The sequence below is a fragment of the Primulina huaijiensis genome, unplaced genomic scaffold (genome assembly GCF_012295235.1).
Source record: "Primulina huaijiensis isolate GDHJ02 unplaced genomic scaffold, ASM1229523v2 scaffold23545_ERROPOS1600000+, whole genome shotgun sequence".
Classification (NCBI taxonomy): Eukaryota; Viridiplantae; Streptophyta; class Magnoliopsida; order Lamiales; family Gesneriaceae; genus Primulina; species Primulina huaijiensis.
The window spans coordinates 122,032-146,090 of NW_027355809.1; the positions used below are offsets into that span (position 1 = coordinate 122,032).

General features: G+C 36.4%; 4 protein-coding genes across 9 annotated transcripts; 3 read left to right on the plus strand and 1 right to left on the minus strand.

Moving 5' to 3' along the window:
• Positions 1-135: 135 nt before the first annotated feature.
• On the plus strand, positions 136-2,210 carry LOC140967058 (uncharacterized). 2 transcript variants are annotated; one of them, XM_073427414.1, is made up of 5 exons: positions 136-559; positions 633-903; positions 995-1,090; positions 1,159-1,226; positions 2,078-2,210. In XM_073427414.1, exons 1-5 carry the CDS (start codon positions 213-215, stop codon positions 2,193-2,195), a joined length of 900 nt encoding a protein of 299 aa, XP_073283515.1. In that variant the 5' UTR covers positions 136-212; the 3' UTR covers positions 2,196-2,210. The 2 variants fall into 2 exon arrangements, with proteins under 2 accessions (XP_073283515.1, XP_073283516.1); XM_073427415.1 differs by lacking the exon at positions 2,078-2,210 and adding an exon at positions 1,323-1,530 and having other exon boundaries at positions 137-559.
• A 72-nt stretch (positions 2,211-2,282) lies between these two features.
• On the plus strand, positions 2,283-7,830 carry LOC140967057 (guanine nucleotide-binding protein alpha-1 subunit-like). 4 transcript variants are annotated; one of them, XM_073427409.1, is made up of 15 exons: positions 2,283-2,687; positions 2,766-2,808; positions 2,890-2,962; positions 3,469-3,506; positions 3,611-3,700; positions 3,872-3,949; positions 4,089-4,196; positions 4,316-4,417; positions 5,763-5,818; positions 6,295-6,429; positions 6,658-6,751; positions 6,870-6,929; positions 7,006-7,085; positions 7,289-7,520; positions 7,614-7,830. In XM_073427409.1, the coding sequence occupies exons 1-14, from the start codon at positions 2,668-2,670 to the stop codon at positions 7,464-7,466; spliced, it is 1,155 nt and encodes a 384-aa protein (XP_073283510.1). In that variant the 5' UTR covers positions 2,283-2,667; the 3' UTR covers positions 7,467-7,520; positions 7,614-7,830. The 4 variants fall into 4 exon arrangements, with proteins under 4 accessions (XP_073283510.1, XP_073283513.1, XP_073283512.1 ...); XM_073427412.1 differs by having other exon boundaries at positions 2,283-2,616; XM_073427411.1 differs by having other exon boundaries at positions 2,284-2,687; positions 2,731-2,808.
• A 1,336-nt stretch (positions 7,831-9,166) lies between these two features.
• On the plus strand, positions 9,167-12,299 carry LOC140967054 (cytochrome b561, DM13 and DOMON domain-containing protein At5g54830). The gene is made up of 2 exons (XM_073427408.1): positions 9,167-9,261; positions 9,365-12,299. Exon 2 carries the CDS (start codon positions 9,398-9,400, stop codon positions 12,074-12,076), a length of 2,679 nt encoding a protein of 892 aa, XP_073283509.1. The 5' UTR covers positions 9,167-9,261; positions 9,365-9,397; the 3' UTR covers positions 12,077-12,299.
• Positions 12,300-12,990: 691 nt separating this feature from the next.
• LOC140967053 (LRR receptor-like serine/threonine-protein kinase ERECTA) lies at positions 12,991-19,340 on the minus strand. 2 transcript variants are annotated; one of them, XM_073427407.1, is made up of 27 exons: positions 18,771-19,340; positions 18,300-18,438; positions 18,061-18,132; positions 17,895-17,966; positions 17,716-17,787; positions 17,519-17,590; positions 17,357-17,428; positions 17,203-17,274; positions 17,039-17,110; positions 16,884-16,952; positions 16,731-16,802; positions 16,556-16,627; positions 16,347-16,418; positions 16,147-16,218; positions 15,997-16,068; positions 15,846-15,917; positions 15,662-15,733; positions 15,501-15,572; positions 15,346-15,417; positions 15,181-15,252; positions 15,031-15,099; positions 14,895-14,966; positions 14,688-14,761; positions 14,468-14,596; positions 14,029-14,373; positions 13,588-13,958; positions 12,991-13,502 (listed from the first exon to the last, which is right to left on the minus strand). In XM_073427407.1, the coding sequence occupies exons 1-27, from the start codon at positions 18,853-18,855 to the stop codon at positions 13,143-13,145; spliced, it is 2,937 nt and encodes a 978-aa protein (XP_073283508.1). In that variant the 5' UTR covers positions 18,856-19,340; the 3' UTR covers positions 12,991-13,142. The 2 variants fall into 2 exon arrangements, with proteins under 2 accessions (XP_073283508.1, XP_073283507.1); XM_073427406.1 differs by having other exon boundaries at positions 15,501-15,575.
• Between the last annotated feature and the right edge of the window lie 4,719 nt (positions 19,341-24,059).

A 24,059-nucleotide genomic window follows, 5' to 3' on the forward strand; every position in this document is an offset into this window, starting at 1 on the left:
TATTAAGATAGATATCTTAATTTTTCTATCTTCAAATTTATATTCTATCATTATATCGCGTAAATAAGAGTTTAGATATGAATAAAATAGTTTCTTTTACTTTTATGACAATTATTAGTATTTATTATAATAGTTGGGTCGGGGTTGGGTCGGGGTTCGATAATCCAGTAATTCATTTCTTGAAAGTTAATTTCTCATTTGTATACAAGAGAATGGGAATCCCCTGCTTCAGTATCGTTTCCCTGTACGGCGCTTTTCTCCGGCGTTCTCTATCCTCGGCCGGCCTCTCCTCCCAGTCAGTAGAGATAGACAGCGGCACCACCATTTTCTTCTGGGGTCCCGCTGCCAGTACCAAGCCTCCCTTGATCCTCATCCACGGTTTCGGCCCACACGGAATATGGCAATGGCGCCCGCAAATCACCTTCTTCGCTACAGAATTCGACGTCTACGTCCCCGATCTCGTTTTCTTCGGTAATTCCTACTCCAATTCCCCAGAGAGGTCCGAGGTTTTTCAGGCAGCTTGTATAGCTAAACTCCTCGAAAAGATCGGGATTCGCAGGTCTTTTTTTAAATTAGTTTTATTCATTTTAATTAATATCTATGGTGAGACGTTGATCGATCTCGTTTCGCAGGTACTCCGTTGTGGGGACTAGCTACGGCGGATTTGTGGCGTATCGGCTGTCGGAGATGTGGCCTGAGAGGGTGGAGAAGGTGGTGATCGCCAGCTCCGGGGTGAATTTGCGGCGGAGAGACAACGTGGAGCTGATGAGGAGAGCACAGAGCGAGAAGATCGAGGATCTGATGCTGCCTTGCGCGGCGAGGCAACTGCGGACCTTGCTGGGACTGTGTGTTTTCCGGCGTCCTCCATGGCTTCCTGATTTCTTCCTCAATGATATCATCAACGTAAATGAGAATTTTGTGTGTGTATATATATATATATATATATATATATATATATATATACTTGTGAATATACTAATTTTGGTTGGTGCAGAAATTATATTCAGAAAACAGGAAAGAGAAGCTGGAACTCTTGAGAGAATTGAGGCTTGGACGGGATGATACTGTCAATATATCTCCTCTTTCACAGGTAATTAATTAATATTCTGCATGTGATTATTTAATTAATTTAATAAAAAAAACAATGATGAAATGCAGGAAGTATTGATTGTGTGGGGGGAGCATGACAAGATATTTTTATTAGAGAAAGCCATAGAACTCAGCAAGTATGAATTCGATCTTCTTTACTAATTACTTGTCAGTGATGGTTTTTAAATTAATTAATGTGATGAATTAATAGTACTGGTTTGGTGCAAAAGCAGATTGGTGGGGGAGAAGACGACACTACAAGTGATCAAAAATGCATCGCATGTTCCCCAACTCGAGAACGCGCCACGTTTCAACAACATTGTCAAAAAATTCTTACTATGATCCATCTTTCTGTCTTTCTTTCATTTCCGAAGAAGAATTCGCATCCATGTATTTGTCTTACTATAAAAAACTACAATTTTTTTTCTTTAATAATAAGAAACATCGATTATAATCTGTATACACTCANGTTGAGTTAGGTTGACGATTATATATATTGGGTCAGATGAATTTCTCCTTGATCACGTTGAAGATCAAGCGGAGAGTACCCGGACAATAGAATCTGCACACTTAAGAACAAAGAACGTTAGTGGGGCGCCAAAAGATTTTCCGACATGATCACTCCGACACTCAAGTTATAAGTGTTAAAGGAAAGTACATAAGGGGATTATTTGTTTTGTGAAAAAATATCTGAATACATTAATATCAAAATTTATAAAGAAAAATCAATGATGACTTTGTTTTCAGTGCTTGGTTGTTACTCATGACAAGATGGATGTCTATGCCATGCTCCCTGACAGTGCCACATCAGACAACTCATATCAATCCTGATCTAGTCATATCATCCCTATGCACAAGGAGAGACAAGCAAATGATATCAAATCATGACATCTCATACGAGTGGATCCGAGAATAACACCAGTACTAAGTTGCTCTGGTACATGATCATGGCGTGAAGTCATGTCCTTTGACTCATTATACTGTCTAGGTTTACATTACCCGGGTTCAACCGAGAGCCCAAGCTCGCCTGTGCTCATGGTGACAGATTTGTCTTTCCGATTGATGTTTTCTTAACTTCTCAATTTCGTCACAACTCAGAGTTATAAGATGACTCGGACATATTTGAGATATCAATAATATATATACAAAATTTTATTTATTGGGAAGCACTGGAGACATTGCCAAAATGTCAGAGCCAAAATATTATTTTTCTAATTAAATTTAAAAAGAAGAAATGTGCCTGGTCAAACAAGTATATACTATGATAGCTATAAATTGAGTTAAAAAATATGTTTTAAAAATTATTCTTATTTTTTTTTTATTTGAAAAACTCTTTAAAAAATGTATTGAGGAACATGCTTTGTTGCTCTGCTCAGATCCAGCTTCAATTACACTCTTCTGTTAGTTAGTAGTGACTCTCATTTTACCCTCTCGCTTGTTTTTAGGGTTTCATTTCTTTTTATTTCAATCTCCATCCTTGAATATACCATCCGCTTCGGTTGATCTGAATGCTATGAAAATTTTGAGGTGAGATTTCTGTCGCATTCGATGCTGCTCCTGACCCTGTTGTTAATGTGAATGCGAAGAAGCTGCATTTGGTATGAGAGTCATATTGCCACAAGTGTCGAAATCCATCTTTAGGCAACACTTTGACTCTACATGGGCTTAATCTGCAGTGGACACCAACATAGTCAAGCTGATTCTGAAGAGCATGAGCAGGTAAGTCTTCTTCAAATACCCTAAACTTTCTTCACATTCTTATCTTTGTTATTTAGGCATGAATATGGCTTTCATTCCCAGACTGCTGAAATAGAGAGGAGAATCGACCGAGAAACCAAGGCAGAGACGCATATTCAGAAACTGCTACTACTTGGTATCCACTGAGAAATACATGTTTTCTCGCTTGTTTTTTAGGGTTTTATCTAACCAAGGTTCATACGTCGAGGCTTTTAAAAAAAATAATTATTATGTTACTGCCAACACAACCACCTACAGTTTCATTGGCTACTTTTAAAACATATCTTACTTTTTGTCTAATCCTTGTAGGCACAAGTTTTGGCTGTGTCATTCGGCTGATTATTTCGATGGAAGATGTTTTGAATAGTTTTTTGGTAGCATATTATAAAAAATATCTTTTGGCTCTCTCATGGTTTGAATAGATGCTCATATCATCTGATAACGTGTGAGATGTCTTTTTCCACAAGCTGTCTTCACACAAATTAGTGAGTAATCTGGTAACAGAAATTACAAGGGTAAGGGTGTCTGTTTAAGATTGTTCTTGTGATATAAGCACACATCATAACAGTATCTTCACATGCCTTTGTACGTATTTGCTTTTTCCAATCTTATTTAATACTCACGGGAATGCGCTTGTTTAAGGTGCTGGAGATTCTGGGAAGTCCACTATTTTCAAGCAGGTAAAATGTCCTATTTTTTCTCTGTGAACATCACAATTTATTTTATGCACGCGTTTCTTTTCTTATCAGACTACTAAGGTAGGTGCATGTTAAATGTTGTGCAGATAAAACTTCTGTTTCAGAGTGGGTTTGATGAGGCCGAGCTTAAAGGATACATCCCTGTAATTCATGCCAATGTTTATCAGACAATAAAAGTATGAAATAGTTGGAAGTTTTGTGTTGGTTTATTCCCTTTGGGGATCACACACAATTTTTTACTAGTGTTGATGGCCTGACAAAATGAAGTTTCCGAACTACATAATGTAGTTCTTGAAGTTGTACTTGCATAATATTATCTAGTTTGAATTGACTATTGTCGCTCGCAGATTTTACACGATGGATCAAAGGAATTGTCTCAAACTGTGTCAGATTCCACGAAGTTCATCATATCTGATGAAAATAAGGTCTGGATCAGTTTTTCATATATTTAGCAAAACTTTTGCTTGATAGTGATTATTTCAGATGCCCATGTATGAATTTATGATTTTCGAAACATCCAGTTTTGGTCATGGAGTTTACTTTCAATGTTTTTTCCTGCATTAGCAAATTGGGGAGAAAGTCTCAGAAATTGGTAGTGGGTTTGATTGTCCAACTCTAACCAAAGAACTTGCTAATGAGATAGAAGCTCTCTGGAAAGATAGTGCCATACAGGTCAATTTTCCTTCCTCCAAATGTCTTAGGTTAATCTTTTGCTAGATTCTGATGTGTTTTTGAATTATCTGAATCTGTTAAGAGTTTTATCACATCTAATGTTTGAATGTGGTTTGCAGGAAACATATTCCCATGGTCATGAACTTCAGGTTCCAGATTGTGCCCATTATTTTATGGAAAATTTGCAAAGATTTTCAGTTTCGGACTACATTCCTACAAAGGCAAGTGAAAACACATGTTCTCACATTCCTCTTTCTTTCCTTTTAGCTTGGATAATCTAAGAATAAATCTTCCAGCAATGACAACAATATATTTATTGCTATTAAAAATGAAATACCCTTTTATGTCAAGTTGGTGAAGATATTTTATATTTACATATTCTCCATTTTCCCCTTGTGAAGGAGTAAATGCCAAGCTTGAAACTTGGCAGGAGACATTGGAAGACAAATGTTTTAGACTTAGTAGATCAAAGATAGAATACATGGAATTTTAGTTTAGCAATATTAAGAGTAATGACACAATTGTTAAAATAAGAGATGTCGAATTACAAACGAGTGAGACCTTTTAAGTATCTAAGATCATTTTTATAGAAAGATGGTGAATTGTTATAGATTTATCACATAGAGTACAAGTAGGATGGTCGTTGTATTCTGTGTGATCGTAAGGTAACTTTGAAACTCAAGAGGAAGTTTTACAAAATAAAAGTTATGTCTGCTATGTTTTATGGATCCGAATGTTGGGCAATAAAGCAGACACATGAACAAAATATTAGAGTCGCAGAGATGAGGATGCTAAGGTGGATGCGTGGACATACATAAATGGATAGCTAAGAAACGAGTGTATTGGAGAAAAGTTAGGGTTGTACCTATCGAAGAAATATTGAGGGAGACACACCTTAGATGGTATGGACACGTACGAAGGAGACCAATAGAGGCTCCAGTTAGGAGATACGAGATCATGACTAGTACACATATTAATAGACGAAGAGGGAGACCAAACAAAACTTGGATGATAATGATTAAGCAAGATTTGCATTATTAAAATATAAATGATGGTATAATAGGTGATAGAGCACAAAGATTTAGGAGGATCCATATAGTGGACCACTACATAGTGGGATAAAGGCCAGTGTGTTTTTGTATCTCCATTCTCCTCTCCCATCCTTGAGAAACCTTCACTCCCTGTTTTTGAACCTTTGCTACAACCAATCAACAACCGTAAATTTTTATATTCTCTTGTCAATCTGGCTGTGTGGTATACCATTCATTCTGTTCTTTGTTTTTCATGACCATTTGTCTTGTGTTTGACTTTTTGCGCTAGAATATCAGAGAAATTCCATGGAATGTGATTTTTCCTATCATATTTATTCCAAATTAATATGATTATTATTTTCTGAACTGAGAAATCAATAAAGTTTTAGTCCTGCGGACATTGTAGCATAGATGTAGGTCTTTATGACCAAACCATGTGATTTATATGTTCGCTTTTATACTCTTTATTCTATATTTTCCTATTTAAAATTCAACATGTTCCAAAAATTTTATTTAATTTTTTGTCTTGAAATAGGAGGATGTTCTTCATGCCAGGGTTCGGACAACTGGTGTTGTAGAAATCCAATTCAGGTAATAAGTGATTCTTTCCATTCTAGAAAGTAGACAAAATACTTCTCTTTTAACCATCAATACAAAACTTTGCCTCAAGATGATGACTGAACCGATTTTCAGTATCTATGGGTGAATAGTACGTTCTTTCATTTCCTTGGGTAAAAGCAGCAGTCATTGTGACAATATGTTAAAGTTTCTCTTTCTCTGTAGATTGACTTTTATTTAAGACGTCGAGATAACATTTCACTTACGGACATACCATTATCTACTGTTAAGCATATCACTTAGCGTCTAGATGATATGATATAATGCAAGCTCTTTTTCTAATTATGGCATGCACTTTTGTTAAAGTTTATTTAAATTTTTTTTATTGGTTTGAAGATTGTGTGTTGAAAATGCTTGCTTGGAGTTTCAACATAAAAAATCAAAGAATGAAATAAAGTAAGTACTTTCTTATTTTATATCATCGACTCTAATTGTTTAAACGTTTGCAGCCCAGTTGGAGAGAACAAAAAAAGTGGTGAAATATATCGGCTCTTTGATGTCGGTGGCCAGAGAAATGAAAGAAGAAAATGGATTCATCTATTTGAGGGTGTTGCAGCTGTGATATTTTGTGCAGCTATTAGTGAGTACGTTTGATATTACTCCTCCTCGGTTACCATTCAGAAAGAATAAGTTTTTGACATCTTGATGGCCTTGTTGAAGAATCGACATTATTTAGGATTGTGACCTTAATTATCATTTCTCGTTACTTCAATCTTTTACAGCTCCTACTGAGAAGTTTGTATTTTTTCGGTTTTCTCGTTTGATTTTATGAAAATATTGTTACTTATACAAGGTGCAATACTTTCTGTCAGTTATGATCAAACTCTCTTTGAGGATGATAACAAGAATAGGATGATGGAGACAAAAGAACTCTTTGAGTGGGTCCTAAAGCAGCCTTGCTTCGAGGTTTTTCCACGACAAGTTACAAGATATTATGTTTTATTTGCAAAGAGAACTTGTTCCTTTAATATCAATCCGGTTAATGGTACATAACGCTGGCTAACTTTTTTCCTCGTCATTGCAGAAAACATCTTTCATGCTATTTCTCAACAAATTCGATTTATTTGAAAAGAAGATTCTGAACGTAAGTGAATGGAGGTTCTCAACTTTTGTTTGGCTCGGGATCCATGTGATTGTGATAATAGTTTTCCTGTAAACAGGTCCCATTGAATGTATGTGGGTGGTTCAAGGATTATCAGCCAGTTTCAACTGGAAAACAAGAAATCGAGAATGCATACGAGTAAGTGCTTTCTTTAACCCTCTTTGAGACTCGGATAAGGTTTCCAAATGGGCTCTAATCTGGGAGACTCTTTCCCTTAAAAGGCTTCTTTGATGCATTTTAAGATCCTCGTTTGAACTCTGATATACACCAGGATTTCGCATTAAAATTACTTGATCTGTCATAATTTAGTACACAGTCAACTTGTGATGCTTGACATTCAGGTTTGTGAAGAAAAAATTTGAGGAACTGTATTTCCAGAGCACTACTCCTGACCGTGTAGATCGGGTCTTTAAGATCTATAGAACTACAGCCCTAGATCAGAAACTCGTGAAGAAGACTTTCAAGCTTGTTGACGAGACGTTGAGACGAAGAAATCTATTTGAAGCAGGTCTGCTGTAATGACAAACTCAACTTCAAGATTTCATGTTCCCATACAGTAAAGAGTGATTTCAGGTTGGCCTGCTTACTTTTAATCTTTAAAATTTAGAGTCTGAAATCCCAATTAAGATTTATGTTAATGAATTTCCTTGCTTGAAAACCTTTCAGGCGCTTTTTGAATGGGAGGATGGATGAAGTGCCACTTTAAAATTTGTAATCTTTAACATTCATCCTTTGTGTAAATGACGTATTTTACATATCATTAATTTGACCGTATAGCTCTTTTTGGAGGAGTGATGATGGTTTTAAATTTGTCAAAGAATAATGAAAACGCACCTAGATTTTTTTTTAATATATAAAGTAATAGACTTCATTCGATTCAAAATTTGATGGTTTATCGTGATAGGTGTGTGATATTATATGCTATGCTAGTGGTGGTGAAATAGTGGAAATGGAGCTGTTCAAGGCACCATGCGAAAAGGCATGATAAAAAAAGGTAGTCCTAACTTGTATCGTTGGTTGAGATTATTCATCGTTTTTGATCGAGTATTTTAGACTATAAGTTCATTCATTGAAAAGGCAAAGCGAGACTATTTGATTTCTTCGGGGAAAAAAACAAAGAAGGAAAGCAAAGACTATCCGACTACACGGAACGTTTAATGTTCGTTCACTCTTTTTCAATTTATTACATATTACAACATGATGTACTTCAAAATTAAGATTTTGGGTGTCTTCTAAGATTCAGAATCACTATTTTCGGAAAAAATAAATATTCATTTAATACATTCTGATTTCATCTTATCCTTGTACATAGGATTCAAGGAAAAAATCATAGATTATATACAAGAATAAATGTTGATAATTGAAATACATTTAGAATAAGAGCAGGTCTTTTTGAGATGGTGTAATGGATCTTTACTTGTGAGACAGATCAATCGTGTCCATATTTATAATAAAAAATAATATTTTTGACATAAAAAAGTAATATTTTTCATGCGTGACTCAAATAGATTATTTATTTCACAAAATTGATTCGTAAGATCATCTTACATGAATTTTTGTGTTAAAATAATACCACAAACTACTGAAATCCCCTTTTAAATTTTTAAGTTGCAACAACATGGACCTTTATAATTTTTTTTAGTTGGATAAGAGATTGTATGATTAGGTCTCGAACTTAAAAGATCGTTCTACATTTAGGATGAACTATAAGAAAACTTTTTATTAACTCATAAATTTTTGTAAACAATCATCATCGCTATTATTACTTGTGCACATCACATTATTATGTAATTGTAAAGCGAAGACGTTGAATAAGCTAAAAACATTTTCACTGTGTTTGAATGTCTAAAAAATGTAATTTGAAAATGGATTTGGATTTTAAACATATGGAATCAAAAATTTAAAATGTCATTTGAAATTTATTTGTATAGATTTTGGATAAATTATATCTTGTAAAATATGTAAAAAAAAAAAAAAAAGTCTTAAAATTTATAAGTAAAAAATATAAATTTATTACTAAAATAATTTTATTGTTTTTATAATCCAAATCTCATGAAATTTTAAAAGTTTCACTTAATTAAATAAAATCTTATGAAATATCATCAAATACCAATCTTATATTATTTTACCAAACAATAAAAATCCAATCAAATTCTATGTTCCAAACACGCTCTATATATTTTGGAACCTTAACCAAATGAAGAATTAGAAAACCCTCCCCTCCCTCCACCCCGCCTAGGCCTCTCTCTCCTCTTTTACTCCTCGCCTCTCCTTCGTCGTCAACTCTCAAACTCAAATCAAAATCACTCCGCAGGTTTGTATTTCTCCTTCTCTTGCCTGTTTCCCCCTTTATCTATTCTACACGCACAGTTTTATGTGTGATCGCTTAGAATTCTTTCATCTCTATTTATTTGCAGATTTATAAACATACATAATATATTCGATCCCATATGCATTTGCTTGCCCAAGTCCGTTTTTCTGGATCTCTCTCCATGGCCCCATCAAGACTCCTCCTTTTTTGGTTTTTTATGCATTTCTCATATTCGGATCCGGGCTCGGATTGCCCCCGGACCAACACTTCCCTTCTCAACTTCACATCCCAATTCACCATGGTACAACACCAGCTGCGCGGTGTAGTATCCCTTATTGATGATTGTTCTTTTAGAGTTTCACAATTTGATATGCTATCCGGATCCGACGTCCACTGGTGGGGAGCTTTAGGGGATGATCTCCAGAATCTCAGCAAGGGTTTTCTCGTCTCTGATTCAATATTGAATCAGACTTACAAAAACAATAACTTTATTGTTAGTTTGCGGAAAAACGTTACTTGGGATCAAGTTAAAGTTATTGCTGTTTGGGATATCCCCACAGCTTCAGATTTTGGACATGTAGTGTTGAGTAATTACTCTGTAAAGGAAAGCTCAATTTTATCATATGATGAGCAACCAACCATGTTTGAGAATTGTAGAGTGTTGTCTGATAATTATAGGATTAGGTGGAGTTATAAGGAAGGGGAGGATGCTGTTGATATTGGGTTGGAGGCTGCAATTAAAATACAGGATTATATGGCTTTTGGGTGGGCGAACCCCAATGCTTCGGGTTCTTTTATGGTTGGTGGTGATGTAGCAGTCACAGGATTTAAGGGGGATGGAATGCCATTTGCTGATGATTATTATATAACACAGTATAGTGAATGTATGTCAAATGATGATGGGACTGTTCAGGGGGTTTGTCCAGATGCTATGTATGAAGCTAATGATCCCGGACAGATGAATAATACAAGGTTGATTTATGGGCATAGGAAGGATGGAGTGTCATTTATTAGATATAGGAGACCATTGAAGTCCACCGATCACAAATATGATCTGCAGGTCGATCCCAATGAGAAGATGAATGTTATATGGGCTATAGGACCAATTAAGCCACCTGATAGTTTACGCCCGTACTTTCTTCCGCAAAATCATGGTGGGAGTTATGGTCACTTGAGGTTCAACCTATCTGAGAATATAAACGAATGCTTGGGACCTTTGGATGCTGAAGAGAAGGAGGATCAAGATCTTCTCATCGCAAATAAAAAGGAGCCACTTGTTGTAGCAACAGGCCCAGCCTTGCATTACCCAAATCCTCCGAATCCTTCTAAAGTTCTTTATATTAACAAGAAAGAAAGTCCTCTTCTGAGAGTGGAGAGGGGGGTGCCTGTGAAATTTTCAATACAGGCTGGACATGATGTGGCGTTATATATCACATCTGATCCTATCGGTGGTAACGCGACTTCAAGAAACATGTCCGAGGTTATATATTTCGGTGGACCAGAAGCTGAAGGAGTTCAAGCCAGTCCTACTGAATTGACTTGGTCACCTGATCGCAACACGCCTGATCTTGTTTACTACCAGTCTCTTTTCACACCAAAGATGGGCTGGAAAGTTCAAGTGGTCGATGGAGGTTTACCAGATATGTACAGTAGTAGTGTTTCTTTGGATGATCAGCAAGTCATGTTTTTCTGGACATTGTCAGATAACTCAATATCTATTGCAGCTAGAGGTGAGAGAAAAAGTGGCTATCTAGCAATTGGTTTTGGTCGTGGAATGGTAAACAGCTATACTTATGTGGGCTGGGTTGATGGAAGTGGCAAAGGAAGGGTGAATACCTATTGGATCAATGGAAGGGAAGCTTCAAGTGTGCATCCAACGAACGAGAATTTGACACATGTGAGATGCAAATCCGAAAATGGTATTATCACCCTGGAGTTCACTCGACCTTTTAATCCTTCGTGCGATCGGAATGAAAGACAAGAATGCAACAACATTATCGATCCTTCGACTCCTCTGAAAGTTATCTGGGCTATGGGAACCCAATGGTCAGATGATTTAAGTGTGAGAAATATGCATTTTTCCACGAGCAAGAGACCAATGAGTGTGCTGCTTATGCATGGTTCTGCGGAGGCTGAGGAGGACTTGCGGCCTGTTCTAGCCGTACATGGCTTCATGATGTTTCTGGCCTGGGGTATTTTGCTTCCTGGTGGAATTCTGGCAGCTAGGTACTTGAAGCATGTAAAAGGTGATGGTTGGTTTCAGATTCATGTTTACCTGCAGTACTCTGGATTAGCAATAATTTTCCTTGGTTTTCTGTTTGCTGTTGCTGAGCTCCGGGGTTTAACTTTTGATTCATTGCACGTTAAGTTTGGAATGTTGGCTATATTGCTAGCGGTAGCACAACCTGTGAATGCTTACGTGAGACCTAAGAAGCCAGCTAGTGGTGAGGAGATATCTTCAAAGCGAGAGATTTGGGAGTATGCTCATTTTATAATTGGCAGATGTGCGATACTTGTTGGAATTGCTGCTCTTATTAGCGGAATGAAACATTTAGGGGAGAGGTATGGAGATGAAAATGTTCATGGCCTAAGCTGGGCACTGATAGTTTGGTTCTTGATAGGCGCCTTAACTGTAATGTATTTGGAGTATCGTGAGATGAAGAGAAGGCGGGAAAGTATATTTGGAAGAAGCAGTTTTGTGATGGAAAATGTAGATGAGGAAGATACTGATCTCTTGAGCACAAGTCGGGTGGCGACAGACAAGGAATCACATTCTTCCAATAGAATGGAGATTCAGTTAGAACCATTGAGTAGATAGAGATACCTTAAACAGTTAATGGTTATTTTCTAGTAATCCATATTGATTTTGAATGCATACTCATGCTGGTAGAGATGATATTTCAGTGCTTTGAGGTTTCATTTCTTTGTTGCAAGATTTCTCCTCCCATCTTTATGGTTCTTCTGAGCAGATAGCAAGCGACATCCATCTTGTATACTTGGTATATTCATTACACAGAGAAAGGTTATTATTCTTTTCTTCATTCTCGAAGCATGAGATTCCACTCTGCATGTGTACATTTCACTGACCGGACCTTCAAGAATTAATTTTTTTTTTCAAATCTATGATGGGTTCTCTCGCTGATAGGAGCTTTCTACTTTCTACTTTCTACTTTCTACTTTCAACTTTCTGGACCAATGCTCATTATGAGGTAGGTCACGCCTTTTGGCGAAGCGGGATGAAGCCTGTTAAGATAAAAGGACATGATTTGTTGCTGTGTGTGTTTTCATTGTCTAAAAGAAGTTCTAATACGGTAGTTTGCATATTTTGGTGAATAATATACGTTTTCGATACCCGTGAATACGTGGAAATAATCAAATTAACTGACGATAGATTTGGAAATGTTAACGAACAAAATCAGATCATTTATTATTGAAGGTATTGTTTTGTGATTGTTGTTTGACTCTTCAAATAAAAGCACTGCGGCTGATACCTCTTGGCAGGGGGGTTGATCACAACACAGATATCATTTGAGACCATTTTCTTTGGCTGATCTGCAACACTCTTAAAAACTCAAATCCGCTACCTAATAATAATGACAAATCTTCACATTGGGCTTCACAGTAATGGATTGCTGGATTATCAAACTATGACCCCCTACCCAAAATTGCAAGTCCTTTCTGATCTGATAAATATACTTTCAAGCAAATCTAAACATGTTCACGCACAGAACAAGAAGCCAAATCCGAAGTTAGCAAGGCCCACAGGAAATTCTTGCATACGTACAGATTAACACCACGCATTTGGTCCCCATTTGCAATGCTTTTTTAAATCTGCCACATCATTCTTTTTTTATACAACTTTTTCTACTCGTTGATAATTCAATTCAGACGCTATTCTGAGATATTACTTCTCCAAATTTAAGAAAGAGTTGGGCGTCTGAGGTGCTCATGGATGAGCAGTTCAGCAAGTGTGGAGTCGGCGTTTTCAGATTTGCATACTCGTCCTTGTAACACTGGTGGACTTTTGTCGACTCGGAGGGGATAAATTTAGCTTCCGGGGTAGGCACCATGGTTCCTAGCACTCGAACAACCTCGTGCATGGTTGGCCGGTCTGATGGCTGTTTCTTGCTGCACAAAAGAGCTAGCTGGAACACTTTCTTAACTTGTCCCAGGTCTTTACAGGTTTCTAGAATATCCGGATCAACCGTATCCATAACCGCATTGTTGGCCGCTTTTGTTAAAATCTGCAACGTAAAGGAAAGAATTTAACTCTCATCGATCACTCCTTTACTCCGTCAAATGATTATGCTATCAAATAATAAAAAATACCAGGTAATGGAGATTGGATTCGTTATCCACAGCTTTCCTCCCTGTAAGAAGCTCAAGCAGCACGATTCCATAGCTATATACATCCGATTTCTCAGTGAGCCGGGAAGTACGGGCATATTCGGGGTCAATGTAACCAATGGTTCCCATTATGTAAGTAGAAGTGTGGGTTTTGATTGTGCATAAGCTCTTGGCTATGCCGAAGTCCGTGAGATGGGCCTCGTAATCCTTGTCCAATAAAATGTTGGACGACTTCACATCTCGATGGATTATTCGAGGGCTACAATCGTGGTGTAGATACGTGAGCCCTTGCGCAGCTCCCGTGGCTATACGAAGACGTGTGTCCCAGTCGAGCTTTTTCTTCCTCGTATTTCCTGGAATTCGGAATTTCATATAACGTCAGATGTAATTCAATCACCACACACCGAACAAAATCGTACTCACCATGGAGAAGGTCCCAAAGACTTCCATTTTCCATATAATCGTAAAACAGAAGATTTCCCAATGGAGAAAGGGAATATCCTTGGAGACCAACTAGGTTACGATGTTTAATGCTCCCAACAGTCTCGAGCTCGGTCTCAAATTCTTTCAGGCAGTGAGGGTGCGAATAGAGTTTCTTGATAGCCACAGGCTTGCAGTTCTTGAGAACACATTTATACACGGTGCTCGACGCACCATAACCGATGATAAATTTCTCATTCAAGTTCTCTGTCATCCGCATGATATCCTCGTATACATGAAGAGCCATGTTCATGTGGAGGATGACAAGCTTTGGAGCCGAGTAACTTACTGTCAATCGAAAACATGAAACAATGAGAAGTTAGAAACATTTTCAAAAAACAAAGAACCCTACGTAAAAATAACACGACGAGTTCATTGGCACCTGGTTTGTCAAAAGGCCCATCAAAAAATGGTTTTGGATTGTGTGGTCGGCAAGCCGCAACTAAGATCATAAGAAGGATGACCAAAGCACCCAGAGAGATTCCAAATATAGCAGCTTTAGATATTGTGACTGAGTTTTAACACAGAAAAATACGGTCACCAGATGCAAGTAATTACCCATGCAAATTTATATTTAAATAACGCACTATTTCCATACAGACCTCGCTCAGCATGATGAGACACGTGGCAACCAGAACCAAGCCAGTATCCACAAAGACCTGGATTTCCTAGGAAGCTAACAGGGAAAGAAAGATACATTGAAAAGTGGGCCAAAAAGGGAGACTAAGTACAAATAAAATACATTGCTGAAAATTTCAACAAATTTATTTTGTCTGTGTATTCGAGTAGAGAATCATAGGAAAGCACACCTGTCGGGTGTAAATCTCGAAAAATTATTGCCTGTTGGTATATATCCAGCAAGGTGATTGTACGATACATTCCTGCATAGACTCAATATGATTAGACTTAGAAAACGACAACAAAATACTTTGAAGGTGAACCTACAGCACGGTAAGGCTGAGACAATTAGCCAGCGACATTACATCCCCTGATATATTGTTGTTCCCAAGCTTCCTGCGTTACAAGTACAACATTATCATCAAGAGAAAAAAACATCACGCTTCATGTGTGTGTGTGTATGCGTATAGTTCTTACAGCAAAAACAGATTTTGAAGCTGCCCAAGTTCTTGAGGTATTGAACCTGAAAGATGGTTATTTGAAAGATCTCTGCAAGAAAAAGAACACAAATCCATGTCATGCAAATTTCATCGATAAAGAAAAATAAATCAAGCATCCAGATCATAAAGTTAGTTTCCATACACGTCCACTACGCTTCTCAGGTTACCAAACTCGGCAGGAATGGCTCCAGTCAAACCATTATTGCTTAAATTCCTGTCAAATGGCTAATGAAAATAAGATAAGATAAGACAAGAAAAGAAATTTACGAAACAAAATCCGCACATTTGATAACTCACAGTTTCAAGAGATGTTCCAAGTCACCTAGAGAGGAAGGCATATAACCACTGATCATGTTATTTGAAAGGTCTCTGCTTCAACAGGGTGAACAGGGTATTAAACATGTGTAACAATATGGTATAATAGTACTGATTATTCAATATAACAGCCTATCACTTACAAAGTGTCTAAATTCCCTATGCGTGACAACTCAACTGGAATTGGACCCTTGAGATAATTCGAGGATAGATTCCTGAGGGAACGGATTCAACAGAACGTATACTCGGTTAAAGGCATGTGAACGGGAGAACATAAATCAGACTTAGATGACAATTTTTTTTTTGTAACCAAAGTGAGGAGCTCACAGATAGGTCATGCTTTCAAGCCTTTCAAGTTCTGGAGGAATGGTTCCACTCAACTTGTTCTCATGCACATTGCTGTTATCAAATCATATAGTGGATGATAGCCCAGAAAGAAATTAAACAGAAAAAAATATAGGACATCATTAAAGCTCACAGGCTATTCAGATTTGTACAAGAGCTAAGATTATCTGGGATCGACCCCTCTAGGAGGTTGTTGGCTACATTTCTGCGACATGTAAATCAACATGACTTTGCAGTTCCATAAAGAGCAGCATGAGAAAGACAAGTAAACAAAAAAGATTACAAGTCAAATAAATCAGTGAGCTTCCCAAGTTCTGGTGGGATGCCCCCAGTTAGGAAATTATCGTTCAATTCCCTGATAAAAGAAACAGTGAATAGCGTTAAAAAGTGCTCTTTATAAACCAATACATAATTTCTTCAATATAATAAATTGTGAAATTGATTATTCAGATGTCAGTTCAAGCAGGACTAAGATTTGCATACAGATAGTGAAGCTTTGTCATATTTCCAAGCTCGGCAGGAATGGACCCAGTTAGCTTGTTTCCGTGAAGATATCTGCAAGGGAAAATGGCAAAAGTAAACCTCAATGTAAGATCTTAAAACTGAGAGTGATAATATCCTAACAGATAATGATACATCTTGCTTTCACTTTTTACGGCAATGATTGGGATGAAAAAAGTTGTGGTACTTACAGTTTCTCAGTGTAAGTTAAATTTCCTAAAATTGGTGGGATTGTTCCACTCAACAAATTGCAGCTAAGATCTCTGGTATGAAGGGAATGCAAAGAACACAGCCATAAAAAAATGAAATTAAACATAGGAAACTTATTTTCGAAAACTCGAGGTTACTAACAGAAAAACCACTTACAACACTGCAAGTGCTTGCATCAAGCCTATGACTGATGGAATCTGCCCAGAAAAACGATTGCCTTGCAAAGACCTAGTATGCATCAAAATTGAATTTTGTATCACAGCTATACATATAGACACCTAAATATGAAAAGAACAGAAGGGCACTTACAAGGTAGCAACTTGGAGAAATCCAATATTGAAAGGAATCTCACCCGTGAAATTATTATATGACAAATCCCTATAATCAATAACACATTTTTAATGCTTCAGACAATAGTATCACACACTTTTTGATTCAATTTATGAGCTAGTCTCGGTACTGACAGAACTTGGAAGGCAGTGCAATTGCCTACGGTATCAGGAATTGTTCCACTCAAGCTGTTATTTCTCACATCACTGCATATACCAGATGACCAAGTCTTAGTTTGACAGTGATCCGAAAACATAAATTTGAAACTTCAAGAGACGACAGAGATTTGGAAACTTACAAGTACCACAAACCGGTTAGCTGACACATATCGGGGGACAGTGTACCTTGCAAGTTATTTCCCCGCAAACCCCTACAATGAAAGTGAGAATTTTTCTAAGAAATAACATTTTATTCAATGACTGGCTAGTTTCATGTAAATAAACCTAACTCACAGATACTGCAAAACTTCATTCCAATATATCAGTCTTGGTATTTCCCCACTCAGCTTATTCTGAGCCAAATCCCTATCCATTTGAAAGAACTCGAGTTCTCAAACCCCAATCATTAACGAACATAACATATAAAAACCAATTGAACATAACTGCCACACTCACAAAATTTTCAAGTTCGGAATCTGAGACAGTGTTGAAGGTAGCGGACCAATCAACTGATTATTCTTTAAAATCCTGTCAAGCACAGTTGACATAGAATGATTCCATGAAACATAACAGTACTGTCGTAAAAACTATCCACAAAAAAGAGCAGAAAGAACTTAAACGAAGGTAGTAAACTGCACTTCAAATTAACTTACAAGTCCTCAAGTTGCTTTAGCTTCGAAATTGAGAAGGGGATATCTCCATAGAGCTCGTTAAATGATAAGTCTCTGGAGAGGATGAAAATTAGCCCATATATTATTGCACAAATAAAGAAATACCGAACCACATATCCCATATCTATGGCCTTAAAGACTACAAAGTCATACACACTTACAAGGTTCTCAAAGCTGAACAGTCCCCAATTTCGTCTGGGATTTGTCCAGAGATCATATTTCCTCTTAAATCACTGATTAAAAATACATGCAACAGTAAAAGAAATTTTTGCAATTTTCAAGGAAAGTTCAAAATTAAATGAAAACGTAATAAATTATGTCAATTACATGGACAGCAAGCTTCTAAGCTGCCCTATGGCAGGCGAAATTTCTCCATCAAGGTTTAAACCGGAGAGATTACTGCATATGGAAATATGAACACAAATGGGAATAAAGGACAAATCGAAGAAAACCAAGTTCACGGCCAAAAATTACTTCACGTAGGCGCAAAATGAATCAGAGGACAGATCCCTGATTTACTAAAACAAGGGAAATAGTGAAAACGTACCAAAAGTGGAAAAACTTACAGTGCAACCACGTTGAAGGTGACATTATCACACGTAATCCCTCTCCAGACACAGTAGTCCGAAGATGGAGAATCTGTCCAGTCATAAAGGACATTGTCCACGTCCCTAAATGACTTCTTCACCTCCAGCAAAGTAGCCCCTGTTCCAGGTAAAATCAATAATTTTTGAGAAAAACGTGCATACCTCGATGAAGCTATGAATATATATTTTCTAGCTCAAGGAACAGCTTGAAGTTGAGAGCTTGAACGAAACTTGTCAAGGAGAGGTAATCTTATTACGAAAAGAAATAAGTGGACGAGTAGAAGATTATGGAAGCGTAGCACGCCCCCGAAACAAATATTAAAAACCAAACACGGTGAAATTTGCACAGCAATATTCGAGTAAATAAACTACAAAACTCCAATTTCAAATACTTCAATAAGCCAAGAAAGATTACACAGGAATTAAAAAGGGCCAAACGCAAACTCTTACCATCATCGCAGACCACGAGAGCGAAGCTCAAGCACATCACCATAAATCCAACGAACACGAATTCTTTCCACAAATTAGCCATCATAATCACTACTTTGAATGACTCGAGCTCTTTATCCAAGTTCACCTGACCGGAGAAGGAGGACACCAAAATGGGCCGTGGGGAGTTTAAAACGTGAAAGCTACAATACCAGTTTCAGTGCGATGATTGACCAAGTTGGAGCAAAGAGAGAGGGATGGAGAGGAATATAATTACTCCTACTACCAGTAAAGATTGTTGAAAAATGTGACAAAGGAAAGAAAGAGCAGTGGCCATGGCTTGATGCAATGTTCAATCACATCGTTCTGCCACACGGTCCTTGGGTGTGTGTGAGAGAAAGACAAAGAAAGGAGTACTGCATGTTAAATGGAGAGAGATGCATTTCTCTTATCTGTGAAAGAGAATGGAGAATTATTTAAAGAAGAAAACGTTAAAAGACCATCTGCCAAGGCTCTGAGAGTAGCCCTGCCCCCTGCTACATCAATACATTACAGCTCTCCATTTGACAGCTTTCTCTCTCTGAAGAGTGCTTTCTCCGTCCCTCTATATCTATATTTACGTGTACATACAAATAAGTATGTCTATGCATAATTCCAAAAAAAGGACCTCTATCGCAAAGGGTAGCTTAGAATTTTATCAAAATTGAATCTTTTTTGAGTTTCCCTAGCCTTCACCACATAATTTTACACCATGGGGTGAGTAAATGCAGAGGGCCCTCAACTTTTTTCACCAAAATTGAATCTCTTATTCGAGTCTTCACCCCCATAACCAGTCGCTGTCTAAGCAGAGAGGGGAGAGAGCAAAGGACTAAAGCTTTCTTTAGTGGACAATATAACACTTTTCTTCTCATTAAACCAAGCTATCCATTCGCATGTAAAGTTTCATATCATGCACATAATAGGTAGGAATCAACACAGTATAAAAATTTATTCTCAATGTATTTGGTTAAGTGGGTAATCCTGAAAGTGGAAAATTCCAGTTTCTCTTATTCACTTTGGAAAAATTTATTCTTTTTTAATCTATGTTTCCCAGTTGGAGTTAGAAGCCTTTTTGTGGGATTTGGGTTGGAGAAGAAATTTGTTTAAAATAAATATAAAGGATTTCCTTTATATTAAGTAGTTTCTTTAAACTTTAAAATATCTAACGAGCAGAGAGTCCATAGATTCAAATTCATTTGGCAGAGTAGGGTATATTGTACGATGATTAGAGGATTAAAAGCTTCTGGAAGTGGCTTCACATTCACATACATACCTACCTACTATGCAAATTGTGTTTTATTTTTAACTTTTAAAATAAATTGATACGAAATTGGCAATTTACTTTTATCCCATTAACAAATGCTGCATATATTAATTGCAATCATTGATATAATTAAATTATTAACCAAAAATATCATTATTGTCGTAATACTTGCAACCATAAAAAAAATCGTTTTGAAATACTGAATTGATGAAACATTTATCCACAAGAATTTATATTTTTTACCCTTCCGTCAACTTTTTGGTGGCCACTCGTCTATTCACTACTGACACTGAATCATCATTTAATTGAGAGGGCCCCATATATTATGAGGAAACGGAGCTTTTAACGGCGTTAAAAGGATTAAAAGGAATGTTTAAAACTAACTGTCAATCAAATCCTTAGATATGATTTGTTCAGTATACTATAACCTCTGTCTGGCCTAACAACATATTTAATAACTCAACCTTGATTTTTGTGGACCCAATTCGTCACAAAATTTTTTGATAAATAAAAATCACTGTGAAACTCATTTTAAACGGGGCAAAAATAATACTTTCCACCGAAGCATTTTTATTTATTTAATTTTAATTTTTTAGACATTAAGTTGATTAAGGACAAACTATTTGTGTTTCAAAATTTTCGATTTGCTAGAAAAAGTAGTTTTATCTATTTATTTATTTAATAATAATAATATTGTTATCATTATTATTTTAAAATCTGACAACTAAACATCTCAAATTTTTTGGGATGTTAACATTAAATCGTTGTTTTTCATTTTTCCAATTAAATCAAAATATATACTATTGAATAGAATAATATAGTTCATGTAATGATAGGGAATGAATGTTTCTGTTCGTAAAATACACAAAATCAATTCAGTGCGCAGTTAAGGTTAGGTATTTACGTACATAATGATGGTCTAACCTTAATTAATCCTCTCGCATGATAATTAGTTTGGCAGTTGGTGTGTGTGAAAGAAAACAGAGACATGAATTATTGTTGCTACTAATTATTGTTTAAATACAATCCACACGAGTGGCATTCCTTAATTAAACACCAAGAAACAAAACAAAAAATACTTTATTAAATCGATAGTGGATTTGGGCCTATTTAAAACCCAGTGGGCTATTTCTTGCCTCCAAAAGACAATAAATAAACAATATTAAGAAAATATATAATTTTAAAAACAAACAAGTAGATAATTTTGGATATGGTAGGGCCAAGGTTCACATGCAAATCATGAAAATGGTTCCAACAACAAATGTTCTCGTCACGTGCCCCATTTATTATTGCAAGTAATTAGGTTTTACCCGGTATTAATTGCAATCACACCAATAACTAAATTCGATATCCACCTTTCATTTCATTGCCAAAGCCTTATTGTTCATGCTATCCATATGGATAGTACATTGACTCATTCAATATATGATACATTTGTTAAGTGGATAAATCAAAATCACTCATTCAATTATGATATATGAATGAGTGATTATGATTCCTCACTCAACACATAACACACGCGACATGTGTTAAGTAGATGAAGACATTACTCATACGAGTAATATCTATCAAGTCTCTGAAGGCCATGACAACTTTAACTTGTTTAGAAGCACCGAATTGAAGTTTTTCCGAGCGTTGCGTGTTAATTGAAATTCCCGCCAAACATTGCAATACATCTCTTTGGCTTCTGATATCCAACAGAAATGGTACAAGTAGTTCATCATGTTATCCTGATTATGATTACACAAAAAGGGAAGGAAGATACGTTCTTGCTTGCTATGCATTAGATAATCAAATAAAGGAGGACAAAGAACGTTCAATCCAGATGCAAGTTACCCCAATGAAATGTATAGAATTGCAGCATGGACCAAAGCAAACGGGAAATGGAATGACACAAATCTAGATACATGATCTCACAATCATGCAGACTCGGTGCAAACATAGTTTCTATAGGTTTAGTAATGTCATAGAGGACGATATGTCATTATTGATAAATGGCTGGAGAGCAACTATCCTTTTACTGAATCAACATGTCTTTTACAAAACTTGATCTAGAACAGAAGAGATACAATATGAGCTTTTGTTCCCTCGATTACGTGTCGCTTGTTTTTTATTCGAGATTATAAATTGCAGAAAAAATAAGGATCAAAGTTTGGATTCTTCCCTTTAATAGAGGCAGTAGCCTATGTTAGAGTAGATGCCTTGTAAGCCAACTGTTGGCTAGGGAATTTATTGACTCAGTTGTAATAAACAATCTTTATTTTAATATAATTTACTTTTTAATGGTTTTGTTGTACTTTATCTGTATACCCATGCAAGCAGCATAGATAAAGTCCCTGATTATGCTTTAATACAAATGAATCGTAATTCGATGTTGAAACTCATTTGTAAACACTGCATATTCTAAATTCGTTCCTAGTCGATTCAGCCGCCTAAAACAGGGATAAAGGTCGATCGAGCTCGAGACTAGCATCTGTGATGTTGTGTACTGCGTTTCATGGTAAGGGCATAGAGATGTCCAAACATACAGATGGGTAGTCATATGATGATTATACTGAACAACCATCCTTCGGACTTTCCAAGTGGTTATCATTCATCGAGAGGATAAGTCCGTGGTTATGATTGTACACCATTAGTCCTTACGACCCGGGACAACACTGAGGCTCTATATGCTAGGGCTGTGCTTTGACTCGTTTACCGGCTCCAGGAGAGTCATCAGGTGGCGAGGTTGGGTATAGTTGCGACACATATAGGAGCCAGTGCATTGTAGTCGGGGATTCACCGCTCACCTACGGGTGTGGATATCCTATGTGATCTGATGTAATAATAGTGCATGGAATCTCTGGCCAGAGTATGAGATGTACGTTAGAGAAAGAGTTCTCCAATAGTACACGCGATGCCACTATTATAGTTGTCACATAGTTATCGAATTAATATGCAACCCTCGATGAACCAATGGTTGCAGATTCGATCGGGATATATGAGATGAAGGGACCGTACTGTACGTTAATCATAATCGACTGGTTCTTGTAGGCACTATCAGCGATACCTAGGGGATCATGGGGCGATGCTACTAGACGCTCTTACCATGATCCGATGGGTGCAATCAGAAATGAGTTCTGACATTCTTGATCAAGGTGTTGATGAAAAGAATGGGGCTAACTAGGGTAAGCCCGAATAAGAATAAGTGTTATTCTGAATCACAAAGAGTTGTGAACCCACGGCTAGCTGTATCCCTGAACCATTGAGGGTCACACAAGTACTGGATCATTTATTCCCGTTGAGAGAATAAATTCAAGTAGTTGAATTTATATATTATAGTAAATTCAAGGAGTTGAATTTATGATAATTAAATTTTGAGAGAATAAATTCAAGATGTTGAATTTATATTATGATATAGTAAATTCAAGGAGTTGAATTTATGATAATTAAATTTTGAGAAAATAAATTCAAGGAGTTGAATTTATGAGATAATAAATTCAAGAAGTTGAATTTATGAAATATGGAGAGAATAAATTCAAAGTGTTGAATTTATAAAACTTGAGAATTTAATTTATTAAACTCAAAAGTTGAGTTTATTGAATATTAAATTTTGGAGGTAATAAAATTCAAGGAGTTGAATTTATAATAAATTCAAATGTTGAATTTATAATGGATTTAATTTAATAAATTCAAATGTTGAATTTATAAATGATTTAAATTAAATGTAATGGGTGTATGTATTATGGGCTTGTAAGAGTACAAGACCAACATACAAATTATCAAGGTTTTTAATTGAACTTTAAAAGATTAATTAATTAATTAAACTAGTTGGACTAGAATAATTAATTGATTAAGCCCATTAAGTAATTAATTTATTAATGGGCCCTAAGCTTATATATATGTGTATTAGGCTTAGGGTTGATAAGAATTCATTCATAATTTTTCTAAAAACCTCTCCTCTCCTCTCAAAAGAATTTCGACCACCTTGAAGTAAATAGTTTGAGCCGTCTCTCAAATATTTTCTC

Coding starts and splice junctions, on each gene's coding strand:
- LOC140967057 (XM_073427409.1), top strand. CDS start 2,668: ATGCGAAGAAGCTGCATTTG. Junction 4,197..4,315: donor GGAAAGATAGTGCCATACAG/GTCAATTTTCCT, acceptor TGTGGTTTGCAG/GAAACATATTCCCATGGTCA. Junction 6,752..6,869: donor TAAAGCAGCCTTGCTTCGAG/GTTTTTCCACGA, acceptor TCGTCATTGCAG/AAAACATCTTTCATGCTATT.
- LOC140967054 (XM_073427408.1), top strand. CDS start 9,398: ATGCATTTGCTTGCCCAAGTCCGTTTTTCTGGATCTCTCTCCATGGCC.
- LOC140967053 (XM_073427406.1), bottom strand. CDS start 18,855: ATGATGGCTAATTTGTGGAAAGAATTCGTGTTCGTTGGATTTATGGTG. Junction 18,133..18,299: donor ACCTTCAACGTGGTTGCACT/GTAAGTTTTTCC, acceptor TTCCATATGCAG/TAATCTCTCCGGTTTAAACC. Junction 17,591..17,715: donor CTAAAGCAACTTGAGGACTT/GTAAGTTAATTT, acceptor TGTGCTTGACAG/GATTTTAAAGAATAATCAGT.
- LOC140967058 (XM_073427414.1), top strand. CDS start 213: ATGGGAATCCCCTGCTTCAGTATCGTTTCCCTGTACGGCGCTTTTCTC. Junction 560..632: donor GAAAAGATCGGGATTCGCAG/GTCTTTTTTTAA, acceptor CTCGTTTCGCAG/GTACTCCGTTGTGGGGACTA. Junction 1,227..2,077: donor AAAGCCATAGAACTCAGCAA/GTATGAATTCGA, acceptor TATACTGTCTAG/GTTTACATTACCCGGGTTCA.